This window comes from Ranitomeya imitator, chromosome 6 (genome assembly GCF_032444005.1).
Source record: "Ranitomeya imitator isolate aRanImi1 chromosome 6, aRanImi1.pri, whole genome shotgun sequence".
Classification (NCBI taxonomy): domain Eukaryota; kingdom Metazoa; phylum Chordata; class Amphibia; order Anura; family Dendrobatidae; genus Ranitomeya; species Ranitomeya imitator.
Window position 1 is genome coordinate 385,177,785 of NC_091287.1, and position 27,474 is coordinate 385,205,258.

Here is a 27,474-nt window from a genome sequence, read left to right on the forward strand (position 1 = left end):
GAGCAGTCCTAACTAATGTATGCAATCCCTATCTGATGTATTTAAAAACCTGATCATCTGTATATAACCTGTGTGAACAGGGTTCAGAGAGGAAAAATCCATGTGTGCATACAGGGTAGAACAGCTTTTGTGCAGATAGCCCAAGAGGAGTGGTGGAACTCCCCAGTCTTGTAGACACAAGAGAACAATTATGGAAACAGGAACACATGGGCTACTTGCACAGTGAACAAGTCTGTATGATCATGTTCACACACCACCAAGAAACCTGAAGACACAAAAGAGAATAGTAAAACCAAAAACACTCAGTTTGAAAAAATGTTGCAGTAATCCGCAAGTGCTAGTAAAAGATGTAAAAAACAGGGTATTTGGTTGATACGTTTTTTGCAAAAAATGTATACTAAGCTGCTCTACCAATCTTCACGGTATACCCTTATCAGAGCAGTCCTAACTAATGTATGCAATCCCTATCTGATGTATTTAAAAACCTGATCATTTGTATATAACCTGTGTGAACAGGGTTCAGAGAGGAAAAATCCATGTGTGCATACAGGGTAGAACAGCTTTTGTGCAGATAGCCCAAGAGGAGTGGTGGAACTCCCCAGTCTTGTAGACACAAGAGAACAATTATGGAAACAGGAACACATGGGCTACTTGCACAGTGAACAAGTCTGTATGATCATGTTCACACACCACCAAGAAACCTGAAGACACAAAAGAGAATAGTAACACCAAAAACACTCAGTTTGAAAAAATGTTGCAGTAATCCGCAAGTGCTAGTAAAAGATGTAAAAAACAGGGTATTTGGTTGATACGTTTTTTGCAAAAAATGTATACTAAGCTGCTCTACCAATCTTCACGGTATACCCTTATCAGAGCAGTCCTAACTAATGTATGCAATCCCTATCTGATGTATTTAAAAACCTGATCATCTGTATATAACCTGTGTGAACAGGGTTCAGAGAGGAAAAATCCATGTGTGCATACAGGGTAGAACAGCTTTTGTGCAGATAGCCCAAGAGGAGTGGTGGAACTCCCCAGTCTTGTAGACACAAGAGAACAATTATGGAAACAGGAACACATGGGCTACTTGCACAGTGAACAAGTCTGTATGATCATGTTCACACACCACCAAGAAACCTGAAGACACAAAAGAGAATAGTAAAACCAAAAACACTCAGTTTGAAAAAATGTTGCAGTAATCCGCAAGTGCTAGTAAAAGATGTAAAAAACAGGGTATTTGGTTGATACGTTTTTTGCAAAAAATGTATACTAAGCTGCTCTACCAATCTTCACGGTATACCCTTATCAGAGCAGTCCTAACTAATGTATGCAATCCCTATCTGATGTATTTAAAAACCTGATCATCTGTATATAACCTGTGTGAACAGGGTTCAGAGAGGAAAAATCCATGTGTGCATACAGGGTAGAACAGCTTTTGTGCAGATAGCCCAAGAGGAGTGGTGGAACTCCCCAGTCTTGTAGACACAAGAGAACAATTATGGAAACAGGAACACATGGGCTACTTGCACAGTGAACAAGTCTGTATGATCATGTTCACACACCACCAAGAAACCTGAAGACACAAAAGAGAATAGTAAAACCAAAAACACTCAGTTTGAAAAAATGTTGCAGTAATCCGCAAGTGCTAGTAAAAGATGTAAAAAACAGGGTATTTGGTTGATACGTTTTTTGCAAAAAGTGTATACTAAGCTGCTCTACCAATCTTCACGGTATACCCTTATCAGAGCAGTCCTAACTAATGTATGCAATCCCTATCTGATGTATTTAAAAACCTGATCATCTGTATATAACCTGTGTGAACAGGGTTCAGAGAGGAAAAATCCATGTGTGCATACAGGGTAGAACAGCTTTTGTGCAGATAGCCCAAGAGGAGTGGTGGAACTCCCCAGTCTTGTAGACACAAGAGAACAATTATGGAAACAGGAACACATGGGCTACTTGCACAGTGAACAAGTCTGTATGATCATGTTCACACACCACCAAGAAACCTGAAGACACAAAAGAGAATAGTAAAACCAAAAACACTCAGTTTGAAAAAATGTTGCAGTAATCCGCAAGTGCTAGTAAAAGATGTAAAAAACAGGGTATTTGGTTGATACGTTTTTTGCAAAAAATGTATACTAAGCTGCTCTACCAATCTTCACGGTATACCCTTATCAGAGCAGTCCTAACTAATGTATGCAATCCCTATCTGATGTATTAAAAACCTGATCATCTGTATATAACCTGTGTGAACAGGGTTCAGAGAGGAAAAATCCATGTGTGCATACAGGGTAGAACAGCTTTTGTGCAGATAGCCCAAGAGGAGTGGTGGAACTCCCCAGTCTTGTAGACACAAGAGAACAATTATGGAAACAGGAACACATGGGCTACTTGCACAGTGAACAAGTCTGTATGATCATGTTCACACACCACCAAGAAACCTGAAGACACAAAAGAGAATAGTAAAACCAAAAACACTCAGTTTGAAAAATGTGTTCCTGTTTCCATAATTGTTCTCTTGTGTCCACAAGACTGGGGAGTTCCACCACTCCTCTTGGGCTATCTGCACAAAAGCTGTTCTACCCTGTATGCACACATGGATTTTTCCTCTCTGAACCCTGTTCACACAGGTTATATACAGATGATCAGGTTTTTAAATACATCAGATAGGGATTGCATACATTAGTTAGGACTGCTCTGATAAGGGTATACCGTGAAGATTGGTAGAGCAGCTTAGTATACATTTTTTGCAAAAAACGTATCAACCAAATACCCTGTTTTTTACATCTTTTACTAGCACTTGCGGATTACTGCAACATTTTTTCAAACTGAGTGTTTTTGGTTTTACTATTCTCTTTTGTGTCTTCAGGTTTCTTGGTGGTGTGTGAACATGATCATACAGACTTGTTCACTGTGCAAGTAGCCCATGTGTTCCTGTTTCCATAATTGTTCTCTTGTGTCTACAAGACTGGGGAGTTCCACCACTCCTCTTGGGCTATCTGCACAAAAGCTGTTCTACCCTGTATGCACACATGGATTTTTCCTCTCTGAACCCTGTTCACACAGGTTATATACAGATGATCAGGTTTTTAAATACATCAGATAGGGATTGCATACATTAGTTAGGACTGCTCTGATAAGGGTATACCGTGAAGATTGGTAGAGCAGCTTAGTATACATTTTTTGCAAAAAACGTATCAACCAAATACCCTGTTTTTTACATCTTTTACTAGCACTTGCGGATTACTGCAACATTTTTTGAAACTGAGTGTTTTTGGTTTTACTATTCTCTTTTGTGTCTTCAGGTTTCTTGGTGGTGTGTGAACATGATCATACAGACTTGTTCACTGTGCAAGTAGCCCATGTGTTTCTGTTTCCATAATTGTTCTCTTGTGTCTACAAGACTGGGGAGTTCCACCACTCCTCTTGGGCTATCTGCACAAAAGCTGTTCTACCCTGTATGCACACATGGATTTTTCCTCTCTGAACCCTGTTCACACAGGTTATATACAGATGATCAGGTTTTTAAATACATCAGATAGGGATTGCATACATTAGTTAGGACTGCTCTGATAAGGGTATACCGTGAAGATTGGTAGAGCAGCTTAGTATACATTTTTTGCAAAAAACGTATCAACCAAATACCCTGTTTTTTACATCTTTTACTAGCACTTGCGGATTACTGCAACATTTTTTCAAACTGAGTGTTTTTGGTTTTACTATTCTCTTTTGTGTCTTCAGGTTTCTTGGTGGTGTGTGAACATGATCATACAGACTTGTTCACTGTGCAAGTAGCCCATGTGTTCCTGTTTCCATAATTGTTCTCTTGTGTCTACAAGACTGGGGAGTTCCACCACTCCTCTTGGGCTATCTGCACAAAAGCTGTTCTACCCTGTATGCACACATGGATTTTTCCTCTCTGAACCCTGTTCACACAGGTTATATACAGATGATCAGGTTTTTAAATACATCAGATAGGGATTGCATACATTAGTTAGGACTGCTCTGATAAGGGTATACCGTGAAGATTGGTAGAGCAGCTTAGTATACATTTTTTGCAAAAAACGTATCAACCAAATACCCTGTTTTTTACATCTTTTACTAGCACTTGCGGATTACTGCAACATTTTTTCAAACTGAGTGTTTTTGGTTTTACTATTCTCTTTTGTGTCTTCAGGTTTCTTGGTGGTGTGTGAACATGATCATACAGACTTGTTCACTGTGCAAGTAGCCCATGTGTTCCTGTTTCCATAATTGTTCTCTTGTGTCTACAAGACTAGGGAGTTCCACCACTCCTCTTGGGCTATCTGCACAAAAGCTGTTCTACCCTGTATGCACACATGGATTTTTCCTCTCTGAACCCTGTTCACACAGGTTATATACAGATGATCAGGTTTTTAAATACATCAGATAGGGATTGCATACATTAGTTAGGACTGCTCTGATAAGGGTATACCGTGAAGATTGGTAGAGCAGCTTAGTATACATTTTTTGCAAAAAACTTATCAACCAAATACCCTGTTTTTTACATCTTTTACTAGCACTTGCGGATTACTGCAACATTTTTTCAAACTGAGTGTTTTTGGTTTTACTATTCTCTTTTGTGTCTTCAGGTTTCTTGGTGGTGTGTGAACATGATCATACAGACTTGTTCACTGTGCAAGTAGCCCATGTGTTCCTGTTTCCATAATTGTTCTCTTGTGTCTACAAGACTGGGGAGTTCCACCACTCCTCTTGGGCTATCTGCACAAAAGCTGTTCTACCCTGTATGCACACATGGATTTTTCCTCTCTGAACCCTGTTCACACAGGTTATATACAGATGATCAGGTTTTTAAATACATCAGATAGGGATTGCATACATTAGTTAGGACTGCTCTGATAAGGGTATACCGTGAAGATTGGTAGAGCAGCTTAGTATACATTTTTTGCAAAAAACGTATCAACCAAATACCCTGTTTTTTACATCTTTTACTAGCACTTGCGGATTACTGCAACATTTTTTGAAACTGAGTGTTTTTGGTTTTACTATTCTCTTTTGTGTCTTCAGGTTTCTTGGTGGTGTGTGAACATGATCATACAGACTTGTTCACTGTGCAAGTAGCCCATGTGTTTCTGTTTCCATAATTGTTCTCTTGTGTCTACAAGACTGGGGAGTTCCACCACTCCTCTTGGGCTATCTGCACAAAAGCTGTTCTACCCTGTATGCACACATGGATTTTTCCTCTCTGAACCCTGTTCACACAGGTTATATACAGATGATCAGGTTTTTAAATACATCAGATAGGGATTGCATACATTAGTTAGGACTGCTCTGATAAGGGTATACCGTGAAGATTGGTAGAGCAGCTTAGTATACATTTTTTGCAAAAAACGTATCAACCAAATACCCTGTTTTTTACATCTTTTACTAGCACTTGTGGATTACTGCAACATTTTTTCAAACTGAGTGTTTTTGGTTTTACTATTCTGTTTTGTGTCTTCAGGTTTCTTGGTGGTGTGTGAACATGATCATACAGACTTGTTCACTGTGCAAGTAGCCTATGTGTTCCTGTTTCCATAATTGTTCTCTTGTGTCTACAAGACTGGGGAGTTCCACCACTCCTCTTGGGCTATCTGCACAAAAGCTGTTCTACCCTGTATGCACACATGGATTTTTCCTCTCTGAACCCTGTTCACACAGGTTATATACAGATGATCAGGTTTTTAAATACATCAGATAGGGATTGCATACATTAGTTAGGACTGCTCTGATAAGGGTATACCGTGAAGATTGGTAGAGCAGCTTAGTATACATTTTTTGCAAAAAACGTATCAACCAAATACCCTGTTTTTTACATCTTTTACTAGCACTTGCGGATTACTGCAACATTTTTTCAAACTGAGTGTTTTTGGTTTTACTATTCTCTTTTGTGTCTTCAGGTTTCTTGGTGGTGTGTGAACATGATCATACAGACTTGTTCACTGTGCAAGTAGCCCATGTGTTCCTGTTTCCATAATTGTTCTCTTGTGTCTACAAGACTGGGGAGTTCCACCACTCCTCTTGGGCTATCTGCACAAAAGCTGTTCTACCCTGTATGCACACATGGATTTTTCCTCTCTGAACCCTGTTCACACAGGTTATATACAGATGATCAGGTTTTTAAATACATCAGATAGGGATTGCATACATTAGTTAGGACTGCTCTGATAAGGGTATACCGTGAAGATTGGTAGAGCAGCTTAGTATACATTTTTTGCAAAAAACGTATCAACCAAATACCCTGTTTTTTACATCTTTTACTAGCACTTGCGGATTACTGCAACATTTTTTCAAACTGAGTGTTTTTGGTTTTACTATTCTCTTTTGTGTCTTCAGGTTTCTTGGTGGTGTGTGAACATGATCATACAGACTTGTTCACTGTGCAAGTAGCCCATGTGTTCCTGTTTCCATAATTGTTCTCTTGTGTCTACAAGACTGGGGAGTTCCACCACTCCTCTTGGGCTATCTGCACAAAAGCTGTTCTACCCTGTATGCACACATGGATTTTTCCTCTCTGAACCCTGTTCACACAGGTTATATACAGATGATCAGGTTTTTAAATACATCAGATAGGGATTGCATACATTAGTTAGGACTGCTCTGATAAGGGTATACCGTGAAGATTGGTAGAGCAGCTTAGTATACATTTTTTGCAAAAAACGTATCAACCAAATACCCTGTTTTTTACATCTTTTACTAGCACTTGCGGATTACTGCAACATTTTTTCAAACTGAGTGTTTTTGGTTTTACTATTCTCTTTTGTGTCTTCAGGTTTCTTGGTGGTGTGTGAACATGATCATACAGACTTGTTCACTGTGCAAGTAGCCCATGTGTTCCTGTTTCCATAATTGTTCTCTTGTGTCTACAAGACTGGGGAGTTCCACCACTCCTCTTGGGCTATCTGCACAAAAGCTGTTCTACCCTGTATGCACACATGGATTTTTCCTCTCTGAACCCTGTTCACACAGGTTATATACAGATGATCAGGTTTTTAAATACATCAGATAGGGATTGCATACATTAGTTAGGACTGCTCTGATAAGGGTATACCGTGAAGATTGGTAGAGCAGCTTAGTATACATTTTTTGCAAAAAACGTATCAACCAAATACCCTGTTTTTTACATCTTTTACTAGCACTTGCGGATTACTGCAACATTTTTTCAAACTGAGTGTTTTTGGTTTTACTATTCTCTTTTGTGTCTTCAGGTTTCTTGGTGGTGTGTGAACATGATCATACAGACTTGTTCACTGTGCAAGTAGCCCATGTGTTCCTGTTTCCATAATTGTTCTCTTGTGTCTACAAGACTGGGGAGTTCCACCACTCCTCTTGGGCTATCTGCACAAAAGCTGTTCTACCCTGTATGCACACATGGATTTTTCCTCTCTGAACCCTGTTCACACAGGTTATATACAGATGATCAGGTTTTTAAATACATCAGATAGGGATTGCATACATTAGTTAGGACTGCTCTGATAAGGGTATACCGTGAAGATTGGTAGAGCAGCTTAGTATACATTTTTTGCAAAAAACGTATCAACCAAATACCCTGTTTTTTACATCTTTTACTAGCACTTGCGGATTACTGCAACATTTTTTCAAACTGAGTGTTTTTGGTTTTACTATTCTCTTTTGTGTCTTCAGGTTTCTTGGTGGTGTGTGAACATGATCATACAGACTTGTTCACTGTGCAAGTAGCCCATGTGTTCCTGTTTCCATAATTGTTCTCTTGTGTCTACAAGACTGGGGAGTTCCACCACTCCTCTTGGGCTATCTGCACAAAAGCTGTTCTACCCTGTATGCACACATGGATTTTTCCTCTCTGAACCCTGTTCACACAGGTTATATACAGATGATCAGGTTTTTAAATACATCAGATAGGGATTGCATACATTAGTTAGGACTGCTCTGATAAGGGTATACCGTGAAGATTGGTAGAGCAGCTTAGTATACATTTTTTGCAAAAAACGTATCAACCAAATACCCTGTTTTTTACATCTTTTACTAGCACTTGCGGATTACTGCAACATTTTTTCAAACTGAGTGTTTTTGGTTTTACTATTCTCTTTTGTGTCTTCAGGTTTCTTGGTGGTGTGTGAACATGATCATACAGACTTGTTCACTGTGCAAGTAGCCCATGTGTTCCTGTTTCCATAATTGTTCTCTTGTGTCTACAAGACTAGGGAGTTCCACCACTCCTCTTGGGCTATCTGCACAAAAGCTGTTCTACCCTGTATGCACACATGGATTTTTCCTCTCTGAACCCTGTTCACACAGGTTATATACAGATGATCAGGTTTTTAAATACATCAGATAGGGATTGCATACATTAGTTAGGACTGCTCTGATAAGGGTATACCGTGAAGATTGGTAGAGCAGCTTAGTATACATTTTTTGCAAAAAACTTATCAACCAAATACCCTGTTTTTTACATCTTTTACTAGCACTTGCGGATTACTGCAACATTTTTTCAAACTGAGTGTTTTTGGTTTTACTATTCTCTTTTGTGTCTTCAGGTTTCTTGGTGGTGTGTGAACATGATCATACAGACTTGTTCACTGTGCAAGTAGCCCATGTGTTCCTGTTTCCATAATTGTTCTCTTGTGTCTACAAGACTGGGGAGTTCCACCACTCCTCTTGGGCTATCTGCACAAAAGCTGTTCTACCCTGTATGCACACATGGATTTTTCCTCTCTGAACCCTGTTCACACAGGTTACATACAGATGATCAGGTTTTTAAATACATCAGATAGGGATTGCATACATTAGTTAGGACTGCTCTGATAAGGGTATACCGTGAAGATTGGTAGAGCAGCTTAGTATACATTTTTTGCAAAAAACGTATCAACCAAATACCCTGTTTTTTACATCTTTTACTAGCACTTGCGGATTACTGCAACATTTTTTCAAACTGAGTGTTTTTGGTTTTACTATTCTCTTTTGTGTCTTCAGGTTTCTTGGTGGTGTGTGAACATGATCATACAGACTTGTTCACTGTGCAAGTAGCCCATGTGTTCCTGTTTCCATAATTGTTCTCTTGTGTCTACAAGACTGGGGAGTTCCACCACTCCTCTTGGGCTATCTGCACAAAAGCTGTTCTACCCTGTATGCACACATGGATTTTTCCTCTCTGAACCCTGTTCACACAGGTTATATACAGATGATCAGGTTTTTAAATACATCAGATAGGGATTGCATACATTAGTTAGGACTGCTCTGATAAGGGTATACCGTGAAGATTGGTAGAGCAGCTTAGTATACATTTTTTGCAAAAAACGTATCAACCAAATACCCTGTTTTTTACATCTTTTACTAGCACTTGCGGATTACTGCAACATTTTTTCAAACTGAGTGTTTTTGGTTTTACTATTCTCTTTTGTGTCTTCATATATATATATATACCTATTCTATGTGTACACATTTATTCTACCTATTGGACTGGAAGCTGTCAGTGTGATTTTACTGTACACCGCACTGAATTACCGGCTTTTCTCTCTAACACCGCTGCATATTTCTCGCAATTCACAATGCTTGTCCGTGTGTAATCCGTATTTTTCACGCTTCCATAGACTTTCATTGGCGTATTTCTTGCGCAGTACGGTGACAAACGCAGCATGCTGCGATTTTCTACGGCCGTAGAAAGCCATATAATACGGATCAGTTTAATACGGCAGATAGGAGCAGGGGCATAGAAAATAATTGTGCCGTATTTTTTGCGAGTTTTACGGACGTAGTTTATGCGCTCTTACGTCCGTAAAACTCGCAAGTGTGACGGCGGCCTCAGAAATCCATACCTCATCCTCCCTTCTATGGGTGCTGAATTCAGGGATCTTCTATGCAGGTGAGTCACTGTGACCTCTGGCATGTGCGCGCCTATAAGGTGCTCTCCCCACATTGTTGCTGCACAGTCATTGCTAGGAACCATGTGTACATGGCAATGACTATGCAGGGAGGGAGTGGGGGGGAGCACCTTATCGGCACACACTCCAGAGGACCGGAAGTCGCCGGCGCCTGCGCAGAGCATCCCTGAATGCAGCGCCCATAGAAGGGAGGTTGAGATATGTATTCCTGAGGGAGTGCAGGGCTGTAACTGACCCTGATGGGAGAGGTTAGTACTGTAATGAGGACAGGACGCAGGGATTTCTTTCAGGTACCGCACGCCCCGGAGCCTGGAAGAAATCATTAGCATAAAAATAGAATATAACATTTCTCCACAACAGGACCATTAATATGAGGCATACAGGTAGGACCAGTGTAATATTTCTATTACCTGTATGCCCATAATAATAGGTCACACACGTCCTGGGGGGTGGGGGGTGTACAGATTACCTTTAATGGAAGGCCTGTTAAAGTGGACTGTTTTGTCTTTTTTACTGTGGATAATGAAATGGTATATAGGAATGAATTTTATGAAGACAACTTGCCTCAAACTGTTTTTTTTTTCACTTTGCAAGTACCGTAACTATGCAGTATTGTTGCTTCAGTTACAATTACAATATTAGGCCTCTTTCACACGAGCGTATAACACAGCTCTCAGCGCTATGTGATAATTTATCGGATAGCACTCGGCTCATTGTTATACTATGAGGTAGTGTAGATCTGCGATTAATTTCTCATGACGTTACGTCAGCCTGCTGTGATTGGCAGCGAGATTCAGCTCACTCGCATCCAATGCAAGTCTATGGGTGCGTGTGAGACATCAGACTGCACTCGGATGTTATCCCACTGCAGCCCGGTATACGTCAAGACATGCAATGTGGGAGATGGAGAAATGACTATCTCAGTATCCTCCGCAGCTGTGCAGCTATGCTCTCATGCTGAGGATCGGAGCACCGGGCACTGACATTCGGACCACACTCGCAGCAAAGCTGGAGCCGAGGGTCATTAGCATATCGCATCGGATGTTATACTGTAGTGTGACACCGGCCTTACATATAGTATAGGACCGTCCTAATCTTGTCGTGGTGAGATGGCTTTTACGCTTTTTTGATCAAAAACAGTGTTTACAAATTATCCTCTGTTATTCCTATGCACCATTATCTTTTACTTACGGTACTTACGGCAGGGTAGCTGCTCATTTTGTTTCCCATCTTAGCTTTTGTCTGTTTAATGGCCGTTGTGAATATGCTCCTATACGTTGCTTGCATACTTATACTGTGGCTCATTTTTTTCAGTATCTGCAAGTAGTTGTAGTAAACTTGGTTGTTGTTGTACCTGTACAGTACACTTGGATCTGTCATTGCCTTTTTAGGTTAAAGGGGTTTTACGGGTTTTGTAGGCAAATTTCTGTAGTCCACCTGTCCCTGCAGATTTCTGAATCGCGATAGCGCGCTGTGCACACACTGTCACAATTCCTCTCCATTTCCAGCATAGTTAACACAATTGTACTCAGCTGCTTCTCTAGTCGGCATTTGACCGCAATTGTAAAAATCACATATCTGGGATCACTAGAACTCCCGCTCACGCTGGGAATAGACTGGAATCGTGACAGTGTATGAGTCATTGGTAATGTTTCTGAAAACCCCTTTATGGGTATGTGCACACAACATCTGGTCAACCAAGTTTTTCTAGGCAAAGATGCTTCAGAAAAAATGCCAGTACTCATTTTCCTAAAGCAGTTTCACTGGTGGCTCTGCCATAGTTTTCCGTGGTGGCCCCACCGCCGGAGTCTTTTCTCTTTATTTTACACAATAGTGGGAGAGTAACTTTAGCAAAAAAAATGGGCGCATCACTTCTTTCATCCTATTCAGTTTCTAAGCCCTGAAGCGGTGAAAAGAGGTAACCAAACACTAAACGTGCACAGCAATGTCGTTTATACATTGCTGTGCAGTATGTTCATTTTTTGTGGCGTTTTGCAGCTCTTTTTCAGGCGGAATCCACCCGAATAAGATATTACACTAAGTTTAGTTTTGACACCATATCTGTCGTAGGGTTTTGGTTTTTCAGGCTTCTATGTATGTGTATGTAGCCCCCTCAATGGTGAATTTCAGACTGTAAACACTATAAGGATGGGCCGCTGTTCATGGGCCACTGCTGTCTGCTTGCCCCCCAGGCCAAAATTTGCCAGCCAGCCCCTGAGTGTGAATGTACAATTTTCATAGTCATGAAAATACAGAAAAATCTTTAAATGAGAAGGTGTGTCCAAACTTTTGGTCTGTACTGTAGGTGCAAGAAAATCTCATAATCGCATTGCAAACACATTACACATGGATGACCATAAGGAGAACCTTTGTGCGACTCTCAGCAGGGAGACTTGGACTGATTTTCCATACGTTTAGTGTGACCCCGGCCTTATGATAGTGGTCACGGACGGATACTACACATCCACCTTCTATTCAAATCACATGGAGCCACTTGCCTATTTCCCATGTGATCTATAAAAGATTATGACATAAATGTAAGGAATAAAGTATTTAATAGAAAAAGTAAATGGTTACCATGGTTCACAGTGCTTCTTTTGTATGTTTAGTCTTTCGCTCTACTATATAATACATGGCCAATGATCTCCAGCATTGGAGCATGTCAACAGAACGGTAACTTGAATATCCCAAGCACTTTACCCCTCATATGAGGTAGAAGCAACTTTGGGCCCCCATCCGCCACCAGCAGCGGGGTAACCACAACCTACATATTTTCTCTCAGTGAGTACATTTTTCTCATGCTATTGTGCATAAGAGTAAGGGGAACCGCATACTCCCTATTGCATAGTGTTATCTTTGTACAGAAATTGATTTCTCTTTTGTTTTGACAAAATATAATTGACGCATCTATTAGTCTGTCTGGCCCTTTTAGGTTATTTCAGAATATTTATGCCTTTAATTATACATTGATAATTTTCTAGTAGATGTCTATTTGTTATTAGAGAGAACAGATATGTTAATCTAACCTCTCTACACTAGAAATCGTTTATTCTGATGAATCAATTGGCAGACGCAGTGAGTAGTGCTGATGTTGCACTAAACCTCAACAAAGGTTTTAAAATGAACCTGGTAATTACAGAATCATTTATCATCTCTGATTTACAGATGCTCCCAGCATTGGAAAATGTTGCTCACTGTGGTTTGTTTGGTTAAAATCCAAAATCGTGGCTATTATTAAGCCGCAAAACAGGAAAAAAGGCATCAGATGGAAAAATAAGTGTAAGGACCTGGACAGAACCTTAGAGGAACTCAGAATGATGTTCTAGTATAATAAAAATTGTTTTAAGTTCCCTCCCCTACCCACCCCCCATAACTACCCTTTCTAGTTGGAAAACCCAATAAAATCTTTGGAACAAAAATTGTTTTAAGTTACAAAGACCTCAGGTTACATTATATCCAATGGGCAACCATATTCAATTTCCAGGCCTGATAAAGTGCCGATCATAGTGCCGACATAGTGAACAAGGAGCAGCCAATGGCCGCTGCTGTTTGAGTGAAGTGCATGTACTGATTAGTAGCAGTATAATAGCGCTACTACATTGCAGTACATTGCAGCACTATGCGTACCGTACTGTTATCTAACTTCACAGTCGAAGTGACTGACACCTTCCAGCAGTTATTTTTCACCATTTATGCACATGCTACTTATTTTTCCATAAAGTGAACTTGTCAAGATGATTTTACTACTGAAACTAGCATGATTGGCTGTACCGATTCAAGTTGAAAAAGAAAAATGGTACTTTTTTTTGTAATAATTCAATATTTCAGTGCTGAGAAAAGCCCCAAGCAGCTTACCCTGGAAGCGCCTTAGGAGTACATGTACGCAACCCTAAAGCACTGGATGGATTACCTGGTCTTCTAATAAAAGTCTGCAGTCACTCTAAGTGACTGCAAACTTTTGAACCCTTACTGTGTGTGCATGGCACGCTGTCAGGATTCTCTGGTATTATAAAAACTTAATTTCAGCTCACCTAGTTGCTCTATGCTCATCCACCTGGGGCTCAGACACCGGCCTCGCCCTAGCCTCACATCAAGGATAATAGATAAAATTGAAATCCAGCTCAACAGAACTGGATTTTCCTTTTCTTTTTACTTTTCAAAAGAAATTATAATGCATACAAAAGAAAAATTTACATGGTCGACATGACCCAGTCGACGCGTTTCGACTGCACTAAGCAGTCTTACGCTGTGTGCACACGCTGCGGATTTTGCTGTGGATCCGCAGCAGTTTTCCCAAAGTTTACAGTACCATGTAAACCTAAGGGGAAAAAACCCGCTGTGCACATGCTGCAGAAAATGCAGCACAGAAACGCTGCGGATTATTTTCCGCAGCATGTCAATTGTTTGTGCGGATTCCGTAGCGGTTTTCAACCAGCACCAATAGGAAAGTGCTGGTGAAAAACCGCAGAAGAATCCGCAGAAGAAACTGCAAGAAAATCCGCAGTGAAAACCGCAGTGGTTTTGCACTGCGGATTTTCCAAATCCGCTGCGGAAAAATCCGCAGGAAAATCCGCAGCGTGGGCACATACCCTTACAGTGCAGTCGAAACGCGTCTACTGGGTCATGTCAAACATGTACATTTTTCTTTTGTATGCATTATAATATCTTTTGTAAAAAGAAAAGGAAAATCCAGTCCTGTTGAGTCAGACTCCAATTTTTTCTATTATCCTCTAGTATTGCTGACGGGAGTGGTTGGTCGTGTGGCCCCAAGTATGACATTTACATACTTCCATGTTATGAAAGGCAATTCAGTATCACAATGGACATGGAGGTCAGAGCACATACAGTGATCTGACAATAACCCAAAATAATAGAACAAGCTCTGAGACGTGGGAACTCTGCAGACCGCAATCCCTAATCCTCTCCAAACACAACTAGAGGCAGCCGTGGATTGCGCCTAACGCTCCCTATGCAACTCGGCACAGCCTGAGAAACTAACTAGCCTGAAGATAGAAAAAATAAGCCTACCTTGCCTCAGAGAAATACCCCAAAGGAAAAGGCAGCCCCCCACATATAATGACTGTGAGTAAGATGAAAAGACAAACGAAGGGATGAAATAGATTCAGCAAAGTGAGGCCCGATATTCTAGACAGAACGAGGATAGGAAAGATAACTTTGCGGTCTACACAAAACCCTAAAGAAAACCACGCAAAGGGGCAAAAAGACCCTCCGTACCGAACTAACGGCACGGAGGTACACCCTTTGCATCCCAGAGCTTCCAGCAAAACAAATAGACAAGCTGGACAGAAAAAATAGCAACAAATAGCAAAGAAGCACTTAGCTATGCAGAGCAGCAGGCCACAGGAATGATCCAGAGAAACACAAGTCCAACACTGGAACATTGACAGGAAGCATGAATCAAAGCATTAGGTGGGGTTAAGTAGAGAAGCACCTTACGACCTCACCAGATCACCTGAGGGAGGAAACTCAGAAGCAACAGTACCAGTTTCCTCCACAAACGGAAGCTCCCAGAGAGAATCAGCCGAAGTACCACTTGTGACCACAGGAGGGAGCTCTGCCACAGAATTCACAACAGTACCCCCCCTTGAGGAGGGGTCACCGAACCCTCACCAGAGCCCCCAGGCCGACCAGGATGAGCCACATGAAAGGCACGAACAAGATCGGGAGCATGGACATCAGAGGCAAAAACCCAGGAATTATCCTCCTGAGCATAACCCTTCCATTTAACCAGATACTGGAGTTTCCATCTTGAAACACGAGAATCCAAAATCTTCTCCACAATATACTCCGATTCCCCCTCCACCAAAACCGGGGCAGGAGGTTCAACAAATGGAACCATAGGTGCCACGTATCTCCGCAACAATGACCTATGGAAGACGTTATGTATGAAAAAAGAATCTGGGAGGGTCAGACGAAAAGACACAGGATTAATAACCCCAGAAATCCTATAAGGACCAATGAAACGAGGTTTAAACTTCGGAGAGGAAACCTTCATAGGAATATGACGAGAAGATAACCAAACCAGATCCCCAACACGAAGTCGGGGACCCACACGGCGTCTGCGATTAGCGAAACGTTGAGCCTTCTCCTGGGACAAGGTCAAATTGTCCAATACATGAGTCCAAATCTGCTGCAACCTGTCCACCACAGTATCCACACCAGGACAGTCCGAAGACTCAACCTGTCCTGAAGAGAAACGAGGATGGAACCCAGAATTGCAGAAAAATGGCGAAACCAAGGTAGCCGAGCTGGCCCGATTATTAAGGGCGAACTCAGCCAAAGGCAAAAAGGACACCCAGTCATCCTGATCGGCAGAAACAAAGCATCTCAGATAGGTTTCCAAGGTCTGATTGGTTCGTTCGGTCTGGCCATTAGTCTGAGGATGAAAAGCCGAGGAAAAAGACAAGTCAATGCCCATCCTACCACAAAAGGCTCGCCAAAACCTCGAAACAAACTGGGAACCTCTGTCAGAAACGATATTCTCTGGAATGCCATGCAAACGAACCACATGCTGGAAGAACAATGGCACCAAATCAGAGGAGGAAGGCAACTTGGACAAGGGTACCAGATGGACCATCTTAGAAAAGCGATCACAGACCACCCAAATGACTGACATCTTTTGAGAGACGGGAAGATCTGAAATAAAATCCATAGAGATATGTGTCCAAGGTCTCTTCGGGACCGGCAAGGGCAAAAGCAACCCACTGGCACGAGAACAGGAGGGCTTAGCCCGAGCACAAATCCCACAGGACTGCACAAAAGAACGCACATCCCGCGACAGAGATGGCCACCAAAAGGATCTAGCCTCTAACTCTCTGGTACCAGAGATTCCAGGATGACCAGCCAACACCGAACAATGAACCTCAGAGATCACTTTATTTGTCCACCTATCCGGGACAAACAGTTTCTCCGCTGGACAACGATCAGGTTTATTAGCCTGAAATTTTTGCAGCACCCGCCGCAAATCAGGGGAGATGGCAGACACAATTACTCCTTCCTTGAGGATACCCGCCGGCTCAGATAAACCCGGAGAGTCGGGCACAAAACTCCTAGACAGAGCATCCGCCTTCACATTTTTAGAGCCCGGAAGGTACGAAATCACAAAGTCAAAACGGGCAAAAAACAGCGACCAACGAGCCTGTCTAGGATTCAAACGCTTAGCAGACTCGAGATAAGTCAGGTTCTTATGATCAGTCAATACCACCACGCGATGCTTAGCTCCTTCAAGCCAATGACGCCACTCCTCGAATGCCCACTTCATGGCCAGCAACTCTCGGTTGCCCACATCATAATTCCGCTCAGCAGGCGAAAACTTCCTGGAAAAAAAAGCGCATGGTTTCATCACTGAACAATCAGAACCTCTCTGCGACAAAACAGCCCCTGCTCCAATCTCAGAAGCATCAACCTCGACCTGGAACGGAAGAGAAACATCAGGTTGACACAACACAGGAGCAGAAGAAAAACGACACTTCAACTCTTGAAAAGCTTCCACAGCAGCAGAAGACCAATTGACCAAATCAGCACCCTTCTTGGTCAATTCGGTCAATGGTTTGGCAATACTAGAAAAATTGCAGATGAAGCGACGATAAAAATTAGCAAAGCCCAGGAACTTTTGCAGACTTTTCAGAGATGTCGGCTGAGTCCAATCATGGATGGCTTGGACCTTAACAGGATCCATCTCGATAGTAGAAGGGGAAAAGATGAACCCCAAAAATGAAACCTTCTGCACACCAAAGAGACACTTTGATCCCTTCACAAACAAAGAGTTAGCACGCAGGACCTGAAAAACCGTTCTGACCTGTTCCACATGAGACTCCCAATCATCCGAGAAGATCAAAATGTCATCCAAGTACACAATCAGGAATTTATCCAGGTACTCTCGGAAGATGTCATGCATAAAGGACTGAAACACTGATGGAGCATTGGCAAGTCCGAATGGCATCACTAGATACTCAAAATGACCCTCGGGCGTATTAAATGCAGTTTTCCATTCATCGCCTCGCCTGATTCACACCAGATTATACGCACCACGAAGATCAATCTTGGTGAACCAACTAGCCCCCTTAATCCGAGCAAACAAATCAGATAACAAAGGCAAGGGGTACTGAAATTTAACAGTGATCTTATTAAGAAGGCGATAATCTATACAAGGCCTCAGCGAACCATCCTTTTTGGCTACAAAAAAGAACCCTGCTCCTAATGGCGACGATGACGGGCGAATATGCCCCTTCTCCAGGGATTCCTTCACATAACTGCGCATAGCGGTGTGCTCAGGCACGGATAAATTAAACAGTCGACCTTTTGGGAATTTACCACCAGGAATCAAATTGATAGCACAATCACAATGCGGAGGTAGGGCATCGGACTTGGGCTCATCAAATACATCCCGGTAATCAGACAAGAACTCTGGAACCTCAGAAGGGGTGAATGACGAAATTGACAAAAATGGAACATCACCATGTACCCCCTGACAACCCCAGCTGGACACCGACATGGATTTCCAATCCAATACTGGATTATGGGCTTGTAGCCATGGCAACCCCAACACGACCACATCATGCAGATTATGCAACACCAGAAAGCGAATATCCTCCTGATGTGCAGGAGCCATGCACATGGTCAGCTGGGTCCAGTATTGAGGCTTATTCTTGGCCAAAGGCGTAGCATCAATACCTCTCAATGGAATAGGACACTGCAAGGGCTCCAAGAAAAACCCACAACGCTTAGCATATTCCAAGTCCATCAAATTCAGAGCAGCGCCTGAATCCACAAACGCCATGACAGAATATGATGACAAAGAGCAGATCAAGGTAACGGACAGAAGAAATTTTGACTGTACCGTACCAATGGTGGCAGACCTAGCGAACCGCTTAGTGCGCTTAGGACAATCAGAGATAGCATGAGTGGAATCACCACAGTAGAAACACAGCCCATTCAGACGTCTGTGTTCTTGCCGTTCAACTCTGGTCAAAGTCCTATCGCACTGCATAGGCTCAGGTTTAAGCTCAGGTAATACCGCCAAATGGTGCACAGATTTACGCTCACGCAAGCGTCGACCGATCTGAATAGCCAAAGACATAGACTCATTCAAACCAGCTGGCATAGGAAATCCCACCATGACATCCTTAAGGGCTTCAGAGAGACCCTTTCTGAACATAGCTGCCAGCGCAGATTCATTCCATTGAGTGAGCACTGACCATTTTCTAAATTTCTGGCAATATACCTCTATCTCATCCTGACCCTGACAAAGAGCCAGCAAATTCTTTTCTGCCTGATCCACTGAATTAGGCTCATCGTACAGCAATCCGAGCGCCAGGAAAAACGCATTGATATTACTCAATGCAGGATCTCCTGGCGCAAGAGAAAATGCCCAGTCCTGAGGGTCGCCGCCCAAAAAAGAAATAATAATCAAAACCTGTTGAACTGGATCACCAGAGGAACGAGGTTTCAAGGCCAGAAATAACTTACAATTATTTTTGAAACTCAGAAACTTAGTTCTATCTCCAAAAAACAAATCAGGAATAGGAATTCTTGGTTCTAACATAGATTTCTGATCAATAGTGTCTTGAATCTTTTGTACTCTTGCCGAGAGCTGATCCACAAATGAAGACAGACTTCTAATGTCCATCGCTACACCTGTGTACTGAACCACCCAAATGTCTAGGGGAAAAAAAAGACAAAACACAAAGCCAAGAAAAAAAAATGGTCTAAGAACTTCTTTTTTCCCTCTATTGAGAATCATTAGTACTTTTGGCTTCCTGTACTGTTATGAAAGGCAATTCAGTATCACAATGGACATGGAGGTCAGAGCACATACAGTGATCTGACAATAACCCAAAATAATAGAACAAGCTCTGAGACGTGGGAACTCTGCAGACCGCAATCCCTAATCCTCTCCAAACACAACTAGAGGCAGCCGTGGATTGCGCCTAACGCTCCCTATGCAACTCGGCACAGTCTGAGAAACTAACTAGCCTGAAGATAGAAAAAATAAGCCTACCTTGCCTCAGAGAAATACCCCAAAGGAAAAGGCAGCCCCCCACATATAATGACTGTGAGTAAGATGAAAAGACAAACGTAGGGATGAAATAGATTCAGCAAAGTGAGGCCCGATATTCTAGACAGAACGAGGATAGGAAAGATAACTTTGCGGTCTACACAAAACCCTAAAGAAAACCACGCAAAGGGGCAAAAAGACCCTCCGTACCGAACTAACGGCACGGAGGTACACCCTTTGCGTCCCAGAGCTTCCAGCAAAACAAATAGACAAGCTGGACAGAAAAAATAGCAACAAATAGCAAAGAAGCACTTAGCTATGCAGAGCAGCAGGCCACAGGAATGATCCAGAGAAACACAAGTCCAACACTGGAACATTGACAGGAAGCATGAATCAAAGCATTAGGTGGGGTTAAGTAGAGAAGCACCTAACGACCTCACCAGATCACCTGAGGGAGGAAACTCAGAAGCAGCAGTACCAGTTTCCTCCACAAACGGAAGCTCCCAGAGAGAATCAGCCGAAGTACCACTTGTGACCACAGGAGGGAGCTCTGCCACAGAATTCACAACACTTCCAGCAAAATAACGACTAAACATGCTCGGCCTCTCTCAATGCAATTGTACTTCAATCGCATACTTTCAGTCACATGACAGCTCGATCTCGCCAGCAATCCTGACCACGTGCAGTGTGCACACTGTGAAGATTTAGTAGTTTGTGGTCACATGGAGTGCACACATTTATCAGAAGACCGGTCCGCTCCTTTAACTTAACTGTAAAATTTAGTACAGCAGAGGTTCTCATTACAGGGAACCTGATATATCCCCCATGCCCTCCAACCCATCAGCATTTGTATATTGTTTGCTAAATACCTTGCCTAACCAGCCCTTTATTGTGTTTGACACCTAAACATTTGTTTAAAAAAATGGAGTTAATGAAGACTTTTTTAATGTAAATTAGCCTTTTGACTAGTGGATGTTGGGCGTTGGCTTCCCCAGACTAGTCCTCCCACTCAGCATGTTATCAGGCCCCTGTAGGTGGGATAACATGATTTGCAAGAGGTGACATCATGGTCAGCTATCTGCAAATCTCGAGCATGTGCACGACTTTCTTTGCTCATGTGAATGCGCATGTCTGAAAGTGAATAAGCCATTGCGTTTAGGTGTCAAACACGATAAAGGGCTGGTTAGGCAGGGTATTTAGTAAGCACGAAGAAGAAAAAACCGAGACAAAGTCCAAAATAAAGTATAAATAACAATATTTATTAAAATATATAATATAATGGAACGGTGGGAAAAAATACCATAAAAAGCACAACACCAGGGACATATAAATGGCACAAAAGTAAATTAACTATATAACCACAGTGTGAAATCAGCATATATGTGCATACCTATGTCAGTAAACCATATATAGGTATAAGTAGCAGATATACCAAATCAATGTTATAAAGTGCGTGTGCAAACTAGATTAATTGGTGGCAAAAAGAGATCAAATAGAGTGCTGACATTAAACATTAGGGCAAACTACTGGCTCTAAGTCAGACCGATATGTGACATGTTGTACATGATGACCAGTGAAGTATAAAGCACCAAATGGGCAAAAAACAAAATAGAATGAAAAGTAATAGAGGTAAAAAAAGCCACCTGGTATTACCTGCTGTGTAGATTATAAGTCCCTGGGATGTGCAGAACCCCGACGCGCGTTTCGGCATCTGCCTTCGTCAGGGGGTATTTAGTAAGAAATATTCAAATGTTGGTGGGTTGGAGGGCAGGGGGACTTGTCAGGTTCCCATAAACTATAGCTGCCATATGACAGTATAAATGACATTCTAAGATATGCCACACAATGGTTGGGACTAAGTACTGTACCTTTTGGGGTAACAGCATTTAGCCTGGACTCTTACATTGTAGACAATAATTATGGCTCCGTCAACCAAGCTATGGCATCATACTCTATAAAATCAGCAGGAAATCATTCTTACCTATGTTTCCTCCAATTTCATATAAACTTTGGTTGAGTGATTTATCAGAAGTGCCATGGCTGAAAAATAAAACAACATTTTTTAGCTTTTGATTTGAAACATCTTTATGTAGTTTTCTTTCATTCTAAATATGTAAAACTGCCTATTGTTTGCGATTTCTTGGCCCCAGCTGTTGTTGCTGGCATGTCTATGATGTATTCTCTGGAGAGTACTACTAATTAGTTCCAGATTTCTAACCAGACATTCTGGCATAAAATTGTTGGTTCCCTTAATATTACTATAATGAATATGGCTTTCAAGAAAGATCCTCAGTTAATTAAATAAAAAGAGAAAGCCAGAAGTCACCAACAATCTCTGCACCGAGTTTACAGGCAAATAGACAAAATACTACATTAGTCTTTAGTAGAAATCTACCAAATATAACATCACCAACTGCAATGCAAATGCGATTTGGTCTGCCAATGATGTATATCTATATAAGATGTCAGTCTGCCAATCAATATTGTTGGCCTTCTACATTGTGGTGCATGAACTAGGTAAGGTATGACACTTATCTAGAAACAATTAAAACTTAGCACAAATAATAAAACAGGACCCCAAAAATAAATATAGTTGTGCAACACCAGTCACCATGGATGCTGCCAGTCCCTTTGTTAACAGTCCTTAAAGAGTAGCTAAACATAATATACAAATTATATATAATTAATAATTATTAGTGATGAGTAGTGTTGAGCATTCCGATACCGCAAGTATCGGGTATCGGTCGATATTTGCGGTATCGGAATTCCGATACCGAGTTCCGATATTTTTGTGATATCGGGAATCGGTATCGGGATTAAGATTAATGTGTAAAATAAAGAATAAAAATAAAAAATATTGATATACTCACCCTCTGACGCGCCCTGGTCGTCACCGCTGCAACCGCCTTGCTTTCGTTCCTAAGAATGAGCGCGTTAAGGACCTTCGATGACGTCGCGGCTTGTGATTGGTCGCGTGAGCGGTCACATGACCGCTCAGCGACCAATCACAAGCCGCGACGTCATCGAAGGCCCTTAACGCGCTCATTCTTCGGAACGAAAGCAAGGCGGTTGCAGCGGTGACGACCAGGGCGCGTCAGAGGGTGAGTATATCAATATTTTTTATTTTTATTCTTTATTTTACACTTAAATATGGATCCCGGGGCCTGAAAGAGAGTTTCCTCTGCTTCAGACCCTGGGATCCATTACAGGATACCTTCCGATATTTGTGTCCCATTGACTTGTATTGGTATCGGATATCGGTATCGGCGATATCCGATATTTTTCGGATATCGGCCGATACCATCCGATACCGATACTTTCAAATATCGGACGGTATCGCTCAACACTAGTGATGAGCGAATATACTCGTTGCTCGAGATTTCTCGAGCACGCTCGGGGGTCCTCCGAGTATGTTTTAGTGCTCGGAGATTTTGTTTTTAGCGCCGCAGCTGAATGATTTACATCTGTTAGCCAGCATAAGTATATGTGGGGATTCCCTAGCAACCAGGCAACCCCCACATGTACTTATGCCGTCTAACAGATGTAAATCATTCAGCTGCGGTGCTAAAATCTAAAACTCCGAGCACTAAAAAATACTTGGAGGACCCCCGAGCATGCTCGAGAAATCTCGAGTAACGAGTACATTCGCTCATCACTAACAATTATCTATCTATTTATATGCAGTATATAACTTTGTCCATAGAAAGTTATGAAGCTTTGTAAATCACATTATTAAGAGATTTATCTTCATGCCTGTAAAAAAAAGAACACACCAAAAACCGTATATAAGTGGCTTTCAGGCCCCTGCTTGTTACCCATCTCTCTGACCTGCCTTCAGCTGTTATGATATAAGAATGTGCTCATTTGGAGTACAGATGATTGCAGTGAAAGGGTCAGATCAGCACCCAGTCTCATTATCTCTGCAGATAAGCTACTGCAGTAGATTGTTCTCATACGGGCTCGCTCACATTAAGGTACCGTCACATTTAGCGACGCTGCAGCGATCTAGACAACGATGTCGATCGCTGCAGCGTCGCTGTGTGGTCGCTGGAGAGCTGTCACACAGACAGCTCTCCAGCGACCAACGATGCCGAAGTCCCCGGGTAACCAGGGTAAACATCGGGTTACTAAGCGCAGGGTCGCGCTTAGTAACCCAATGTTTACCCTGGTTACCAGTGTAAATGTAAAAAAAAAACAAACACTACATACTTACATTCCGGTGTCTGTCGCGTCCCCCGGCACTCTGCTTCTCTGCACTGTGTAAGCGCCAGCCGTAAAGCAGAGCGGTGATGTCACCGCTGTGCTCTGCTTTACAGCTGGCCGGCGCTGACACAGTGCAGGAAAGCAGAACGCCGGGGGACGTGACAGACACCGGAATGTATGTATGTAGTGCTTGTTTTTTTATACATTTACACTGGTAACCAGGGTAAACATCGGGTTACTAAGCGCGGCCCTGCGCTTAGTAACCCGATGTTTACCCTGGTTACCAGTGAAGACATCGCTGAATCGGCGTCACACACGCCGATTCAGCGATGTCTGCGGGAGATCCAGCGACGAAATAAAGTTCTGGCCTTTCTGCTCCAACCAACAATGTCACAGCAGGATCCAGATCGCTGCTGCATGTCAAACACAACAATATCGCTATCCAGGACGCTGCAACATCACGGATCGCTAGCGATATCATTGTTAAGTTGTTCAGTGTGAAGGTACCTTTAGCATATATTTTCTCATATGAGAGAATCGGGCAGATTAAACTAATGACACTCAGCTCAAACTCTGTCAGAGTGTGATCTGAGTGTCATTTGAGTGTGATCACATCACAGATGTGGAGAAGATGGGGAACTTTATTTCTCATCTTCTCCATTGTTTCGGTCAGCATAAACCAGACTGCACTTGGATGACAACACTCAGAGGAGGTGACAGGTGCTGACTCTTTCACTGCCATTATCGGTACTCCAAATGCATATGTTATCAATACAGATAAATGCAGGCAAATAGACTTAGTAGAAACAAAGGTTTGGAAGCCACTTACAAGCAATTTTATTACAGGAATGAAGGGAAATTGCCTAATAAAATAATTAGCAAAGTTTCATATCTTTCCATGCTGTACAAAAATGTAAAAAAAAGTGAACGTTTAGTTACTCCTTAAAGTTAATACTTTTTCCCTTTCCTTTGCTCTAATTCATCCAGTTCTTGTGTATAACTATTTCCCTTCGCTCCATGTTTGAAGTCAATGTCTGTGGTAACTGCTGAGTAAACCTCCTGGTATATTTATGTAGGGTGGTCGTAGACCTCCCACTCCGTGACTGCCCATTTTATGCAATGAAATAGTGGGCAGCCCCAGACTGGTGATTTGTCTAAATATAAGTTATTGTCAAAGGGGCTTAGAAGTAACTCTGAAGCCCCCAAACAGGGAGCAAAAGTTAGGTCCAAACTTCTGGGTTATGAAATGTTTGCATAGAAACTGTAGATAAATTGGTGAAAGATTTTTACCAAGACTTCTTTTGCAAGCTTGAAATGATTGACTACCCAGATGATTATTTGGGCAGACATCCTGCCTCCTCTGTAGCCTCTATCACTACTCCACATAATAAGCTGATTCTGGAAAAAATAAAACAATCCCCTTTTCTATTCCTGCCCGACCCTGTAAGGCTAAGTACATGGGTCATTTTTGCTGCATTTTTTCTGCTTGGCAGGAAAGAAGCTACAGCAAAAACGCAGGTTTTGCTGCGTTTTTGGTACATTTTTTCATGCGTTTTTGTCCTTTCGATTCAATGGGTGAAAACACTGAAAAAAATGCTTAAAGGAATGACATGCTCCATGTCCAAAAAACCAAGCAAAGCTCAAACTATTGATGACAAAAAAACATGTGTGCATGAGATTTCTGAAATCTCACAGACATAGCTGGTACTGTCAAATGCAGCTGAAAATTAGCATTAAAAACACATTAAAAAAATGCAGCAAAAACGCTCGGTGTGAACTTAGCCTTACTGCATGTAACCACAACATGCGGCATGAAAACCCTCAATGTTATGGGATTCTGTAATAGGTCCTCTGTCTAAGGCACCTTGTAGGTTCATGTGATATTGCTTTCATTCTTTAGTCATCATTTTTAACCAATTATATTATACTAAAAAGACAACATATCATCTTATGACATAAAAATGGCAAAATGACTGTGTAGTATAAAGGAAACATAAAAGGAAGGAAGCACAAGGACAGATCTCCACAGCACCTGTTTTCGCACTGAAACCGTGCCAGGATGTCTTTGGCTTTTGTCCGACTGTTCAGCTGGATTGCCATGGAAACCTTTGAGTGCAATGGAGCATAAACTCTTATCACTCCTTCAGGTACATCACAGTGCTGAAACATAAAGGCAGGACAGAGCTGTGATAACCACAACACAGGATGGCTTTTCTTTGGGGGCTTAGAGGTGATGATGGATGGAGTAAAAATTAAATCCAACAAGAAAATCTTGTAACACCCAAATACTGGCTTCCTTAGATCCCTGGTTTACTATGGGGATGATGGGACTTACGGTAAATGGAAACACAGGTGAATAAAAAAGGCAAAGTTTGATCAAAGCTGGGAATTTACCAAGATATATTACATTATCAATTCTAAAGCTTCTATAAAGAGAACCTGAGATGTGAAAAAATGCTATTAACCTACAGATATATATAGGGTTAATCTGTAGGTTAATAGTGTTCTGAACCTGACCCACACCGGCACTTAGAACCCACTGCTGGGAGGAAATGAACTTTATTCCTCTTGGTAGTGTTCTGGTTACAGTCACGGGTGGCATTGGCGCAGGTTCAGTCACCGCTGTGTGTATAGAGAGTGGCAGCTGTAACCGCACCGCCGGCACTGACTGACAGCAGCTCAGCATTAGGGTCGGCTTTGAGCCAGTGCCGGCGACGCTGTTACAGCCACCGCTCTCTCTGCATAGAGTATTGGCTGAAGGATAATTTCCTCCCGGCAGCGGGGGTCTAAGTGCAGGTGTCGGGCAGGTTTAGAATGATTTTATCTTGCAGATTAAGCCCATATCTCCAGGTGAATAGCATTTTTACAAGTGATAGTTTCCTTTTAAGGTCTTCACTAGTGATGAGCGAATGTGCTTGGATAAGGTGTTATCCCAGCATGCTCGTGTGCTAACCGAGAGTCTTCGGTGTGCTCAAAAAATATGTTTGAGTCTACGTGGCTGCATGTCTCACTGTTTGTTAGACAATCCCTGCATATGTTGCGGTTATCAAATAGCAGCGAGACATACAGACATGGGGACTCGAACATATTGTTCAAGCACACCAAAGACACTCAGTTAGCACCAGAACATGCTCAGATAACACCTTACCCCAGCACTTTCACTCATCACTAGTCTTCACTAAATATGCATGAGGAAAATGAATAAAAATCATGTTCAGCACCATGAAGAAGCACATACTTCTCAATGTACATTACATAAACTTAAACGGTTGCTGCATCTTCTGTTTTCAGGAGCACACCACTCCTCAGCCTCCTGACTTTCTGCTTCATAGCGATCAGTAGAGTACTCTCCTAATGATAAACAGTTCA

At 42.0% G+C, this 27,474-nt stretch overlaps 1 protein-coding gene across 3 annotated transcripts in view; it reads right to left on the reverse strand.

Annotated features, from left to right (window-relative positions):
- Positions 1–27,474, reverse strand: part of ARHGAP28 (Rho GTPase activating protein 28) — a 303,500-nt gene that overhangs the window by 28,363 nt on the left and 247,663 nt on the right. For all 3 annotated transcript variants that reach the window (XM_069731078.1, XM_069731079.1, XM_069731080.1), the window contains exons 13-14: positions 26,138–26,265; positions 21,884–21,942 (exon numbers count right to left, since the gene is read on the reverse strand). In XM_069731078.1, the coding sequence (XP_069587179.1) occupies positions 21,884–21,942; positions 26,138–26,265 (187 nt within the window). The remainder of the gene's footprint in view (positions 1–21,883; positions 21,943–26,137; positions 26,266–27,474) is intronic.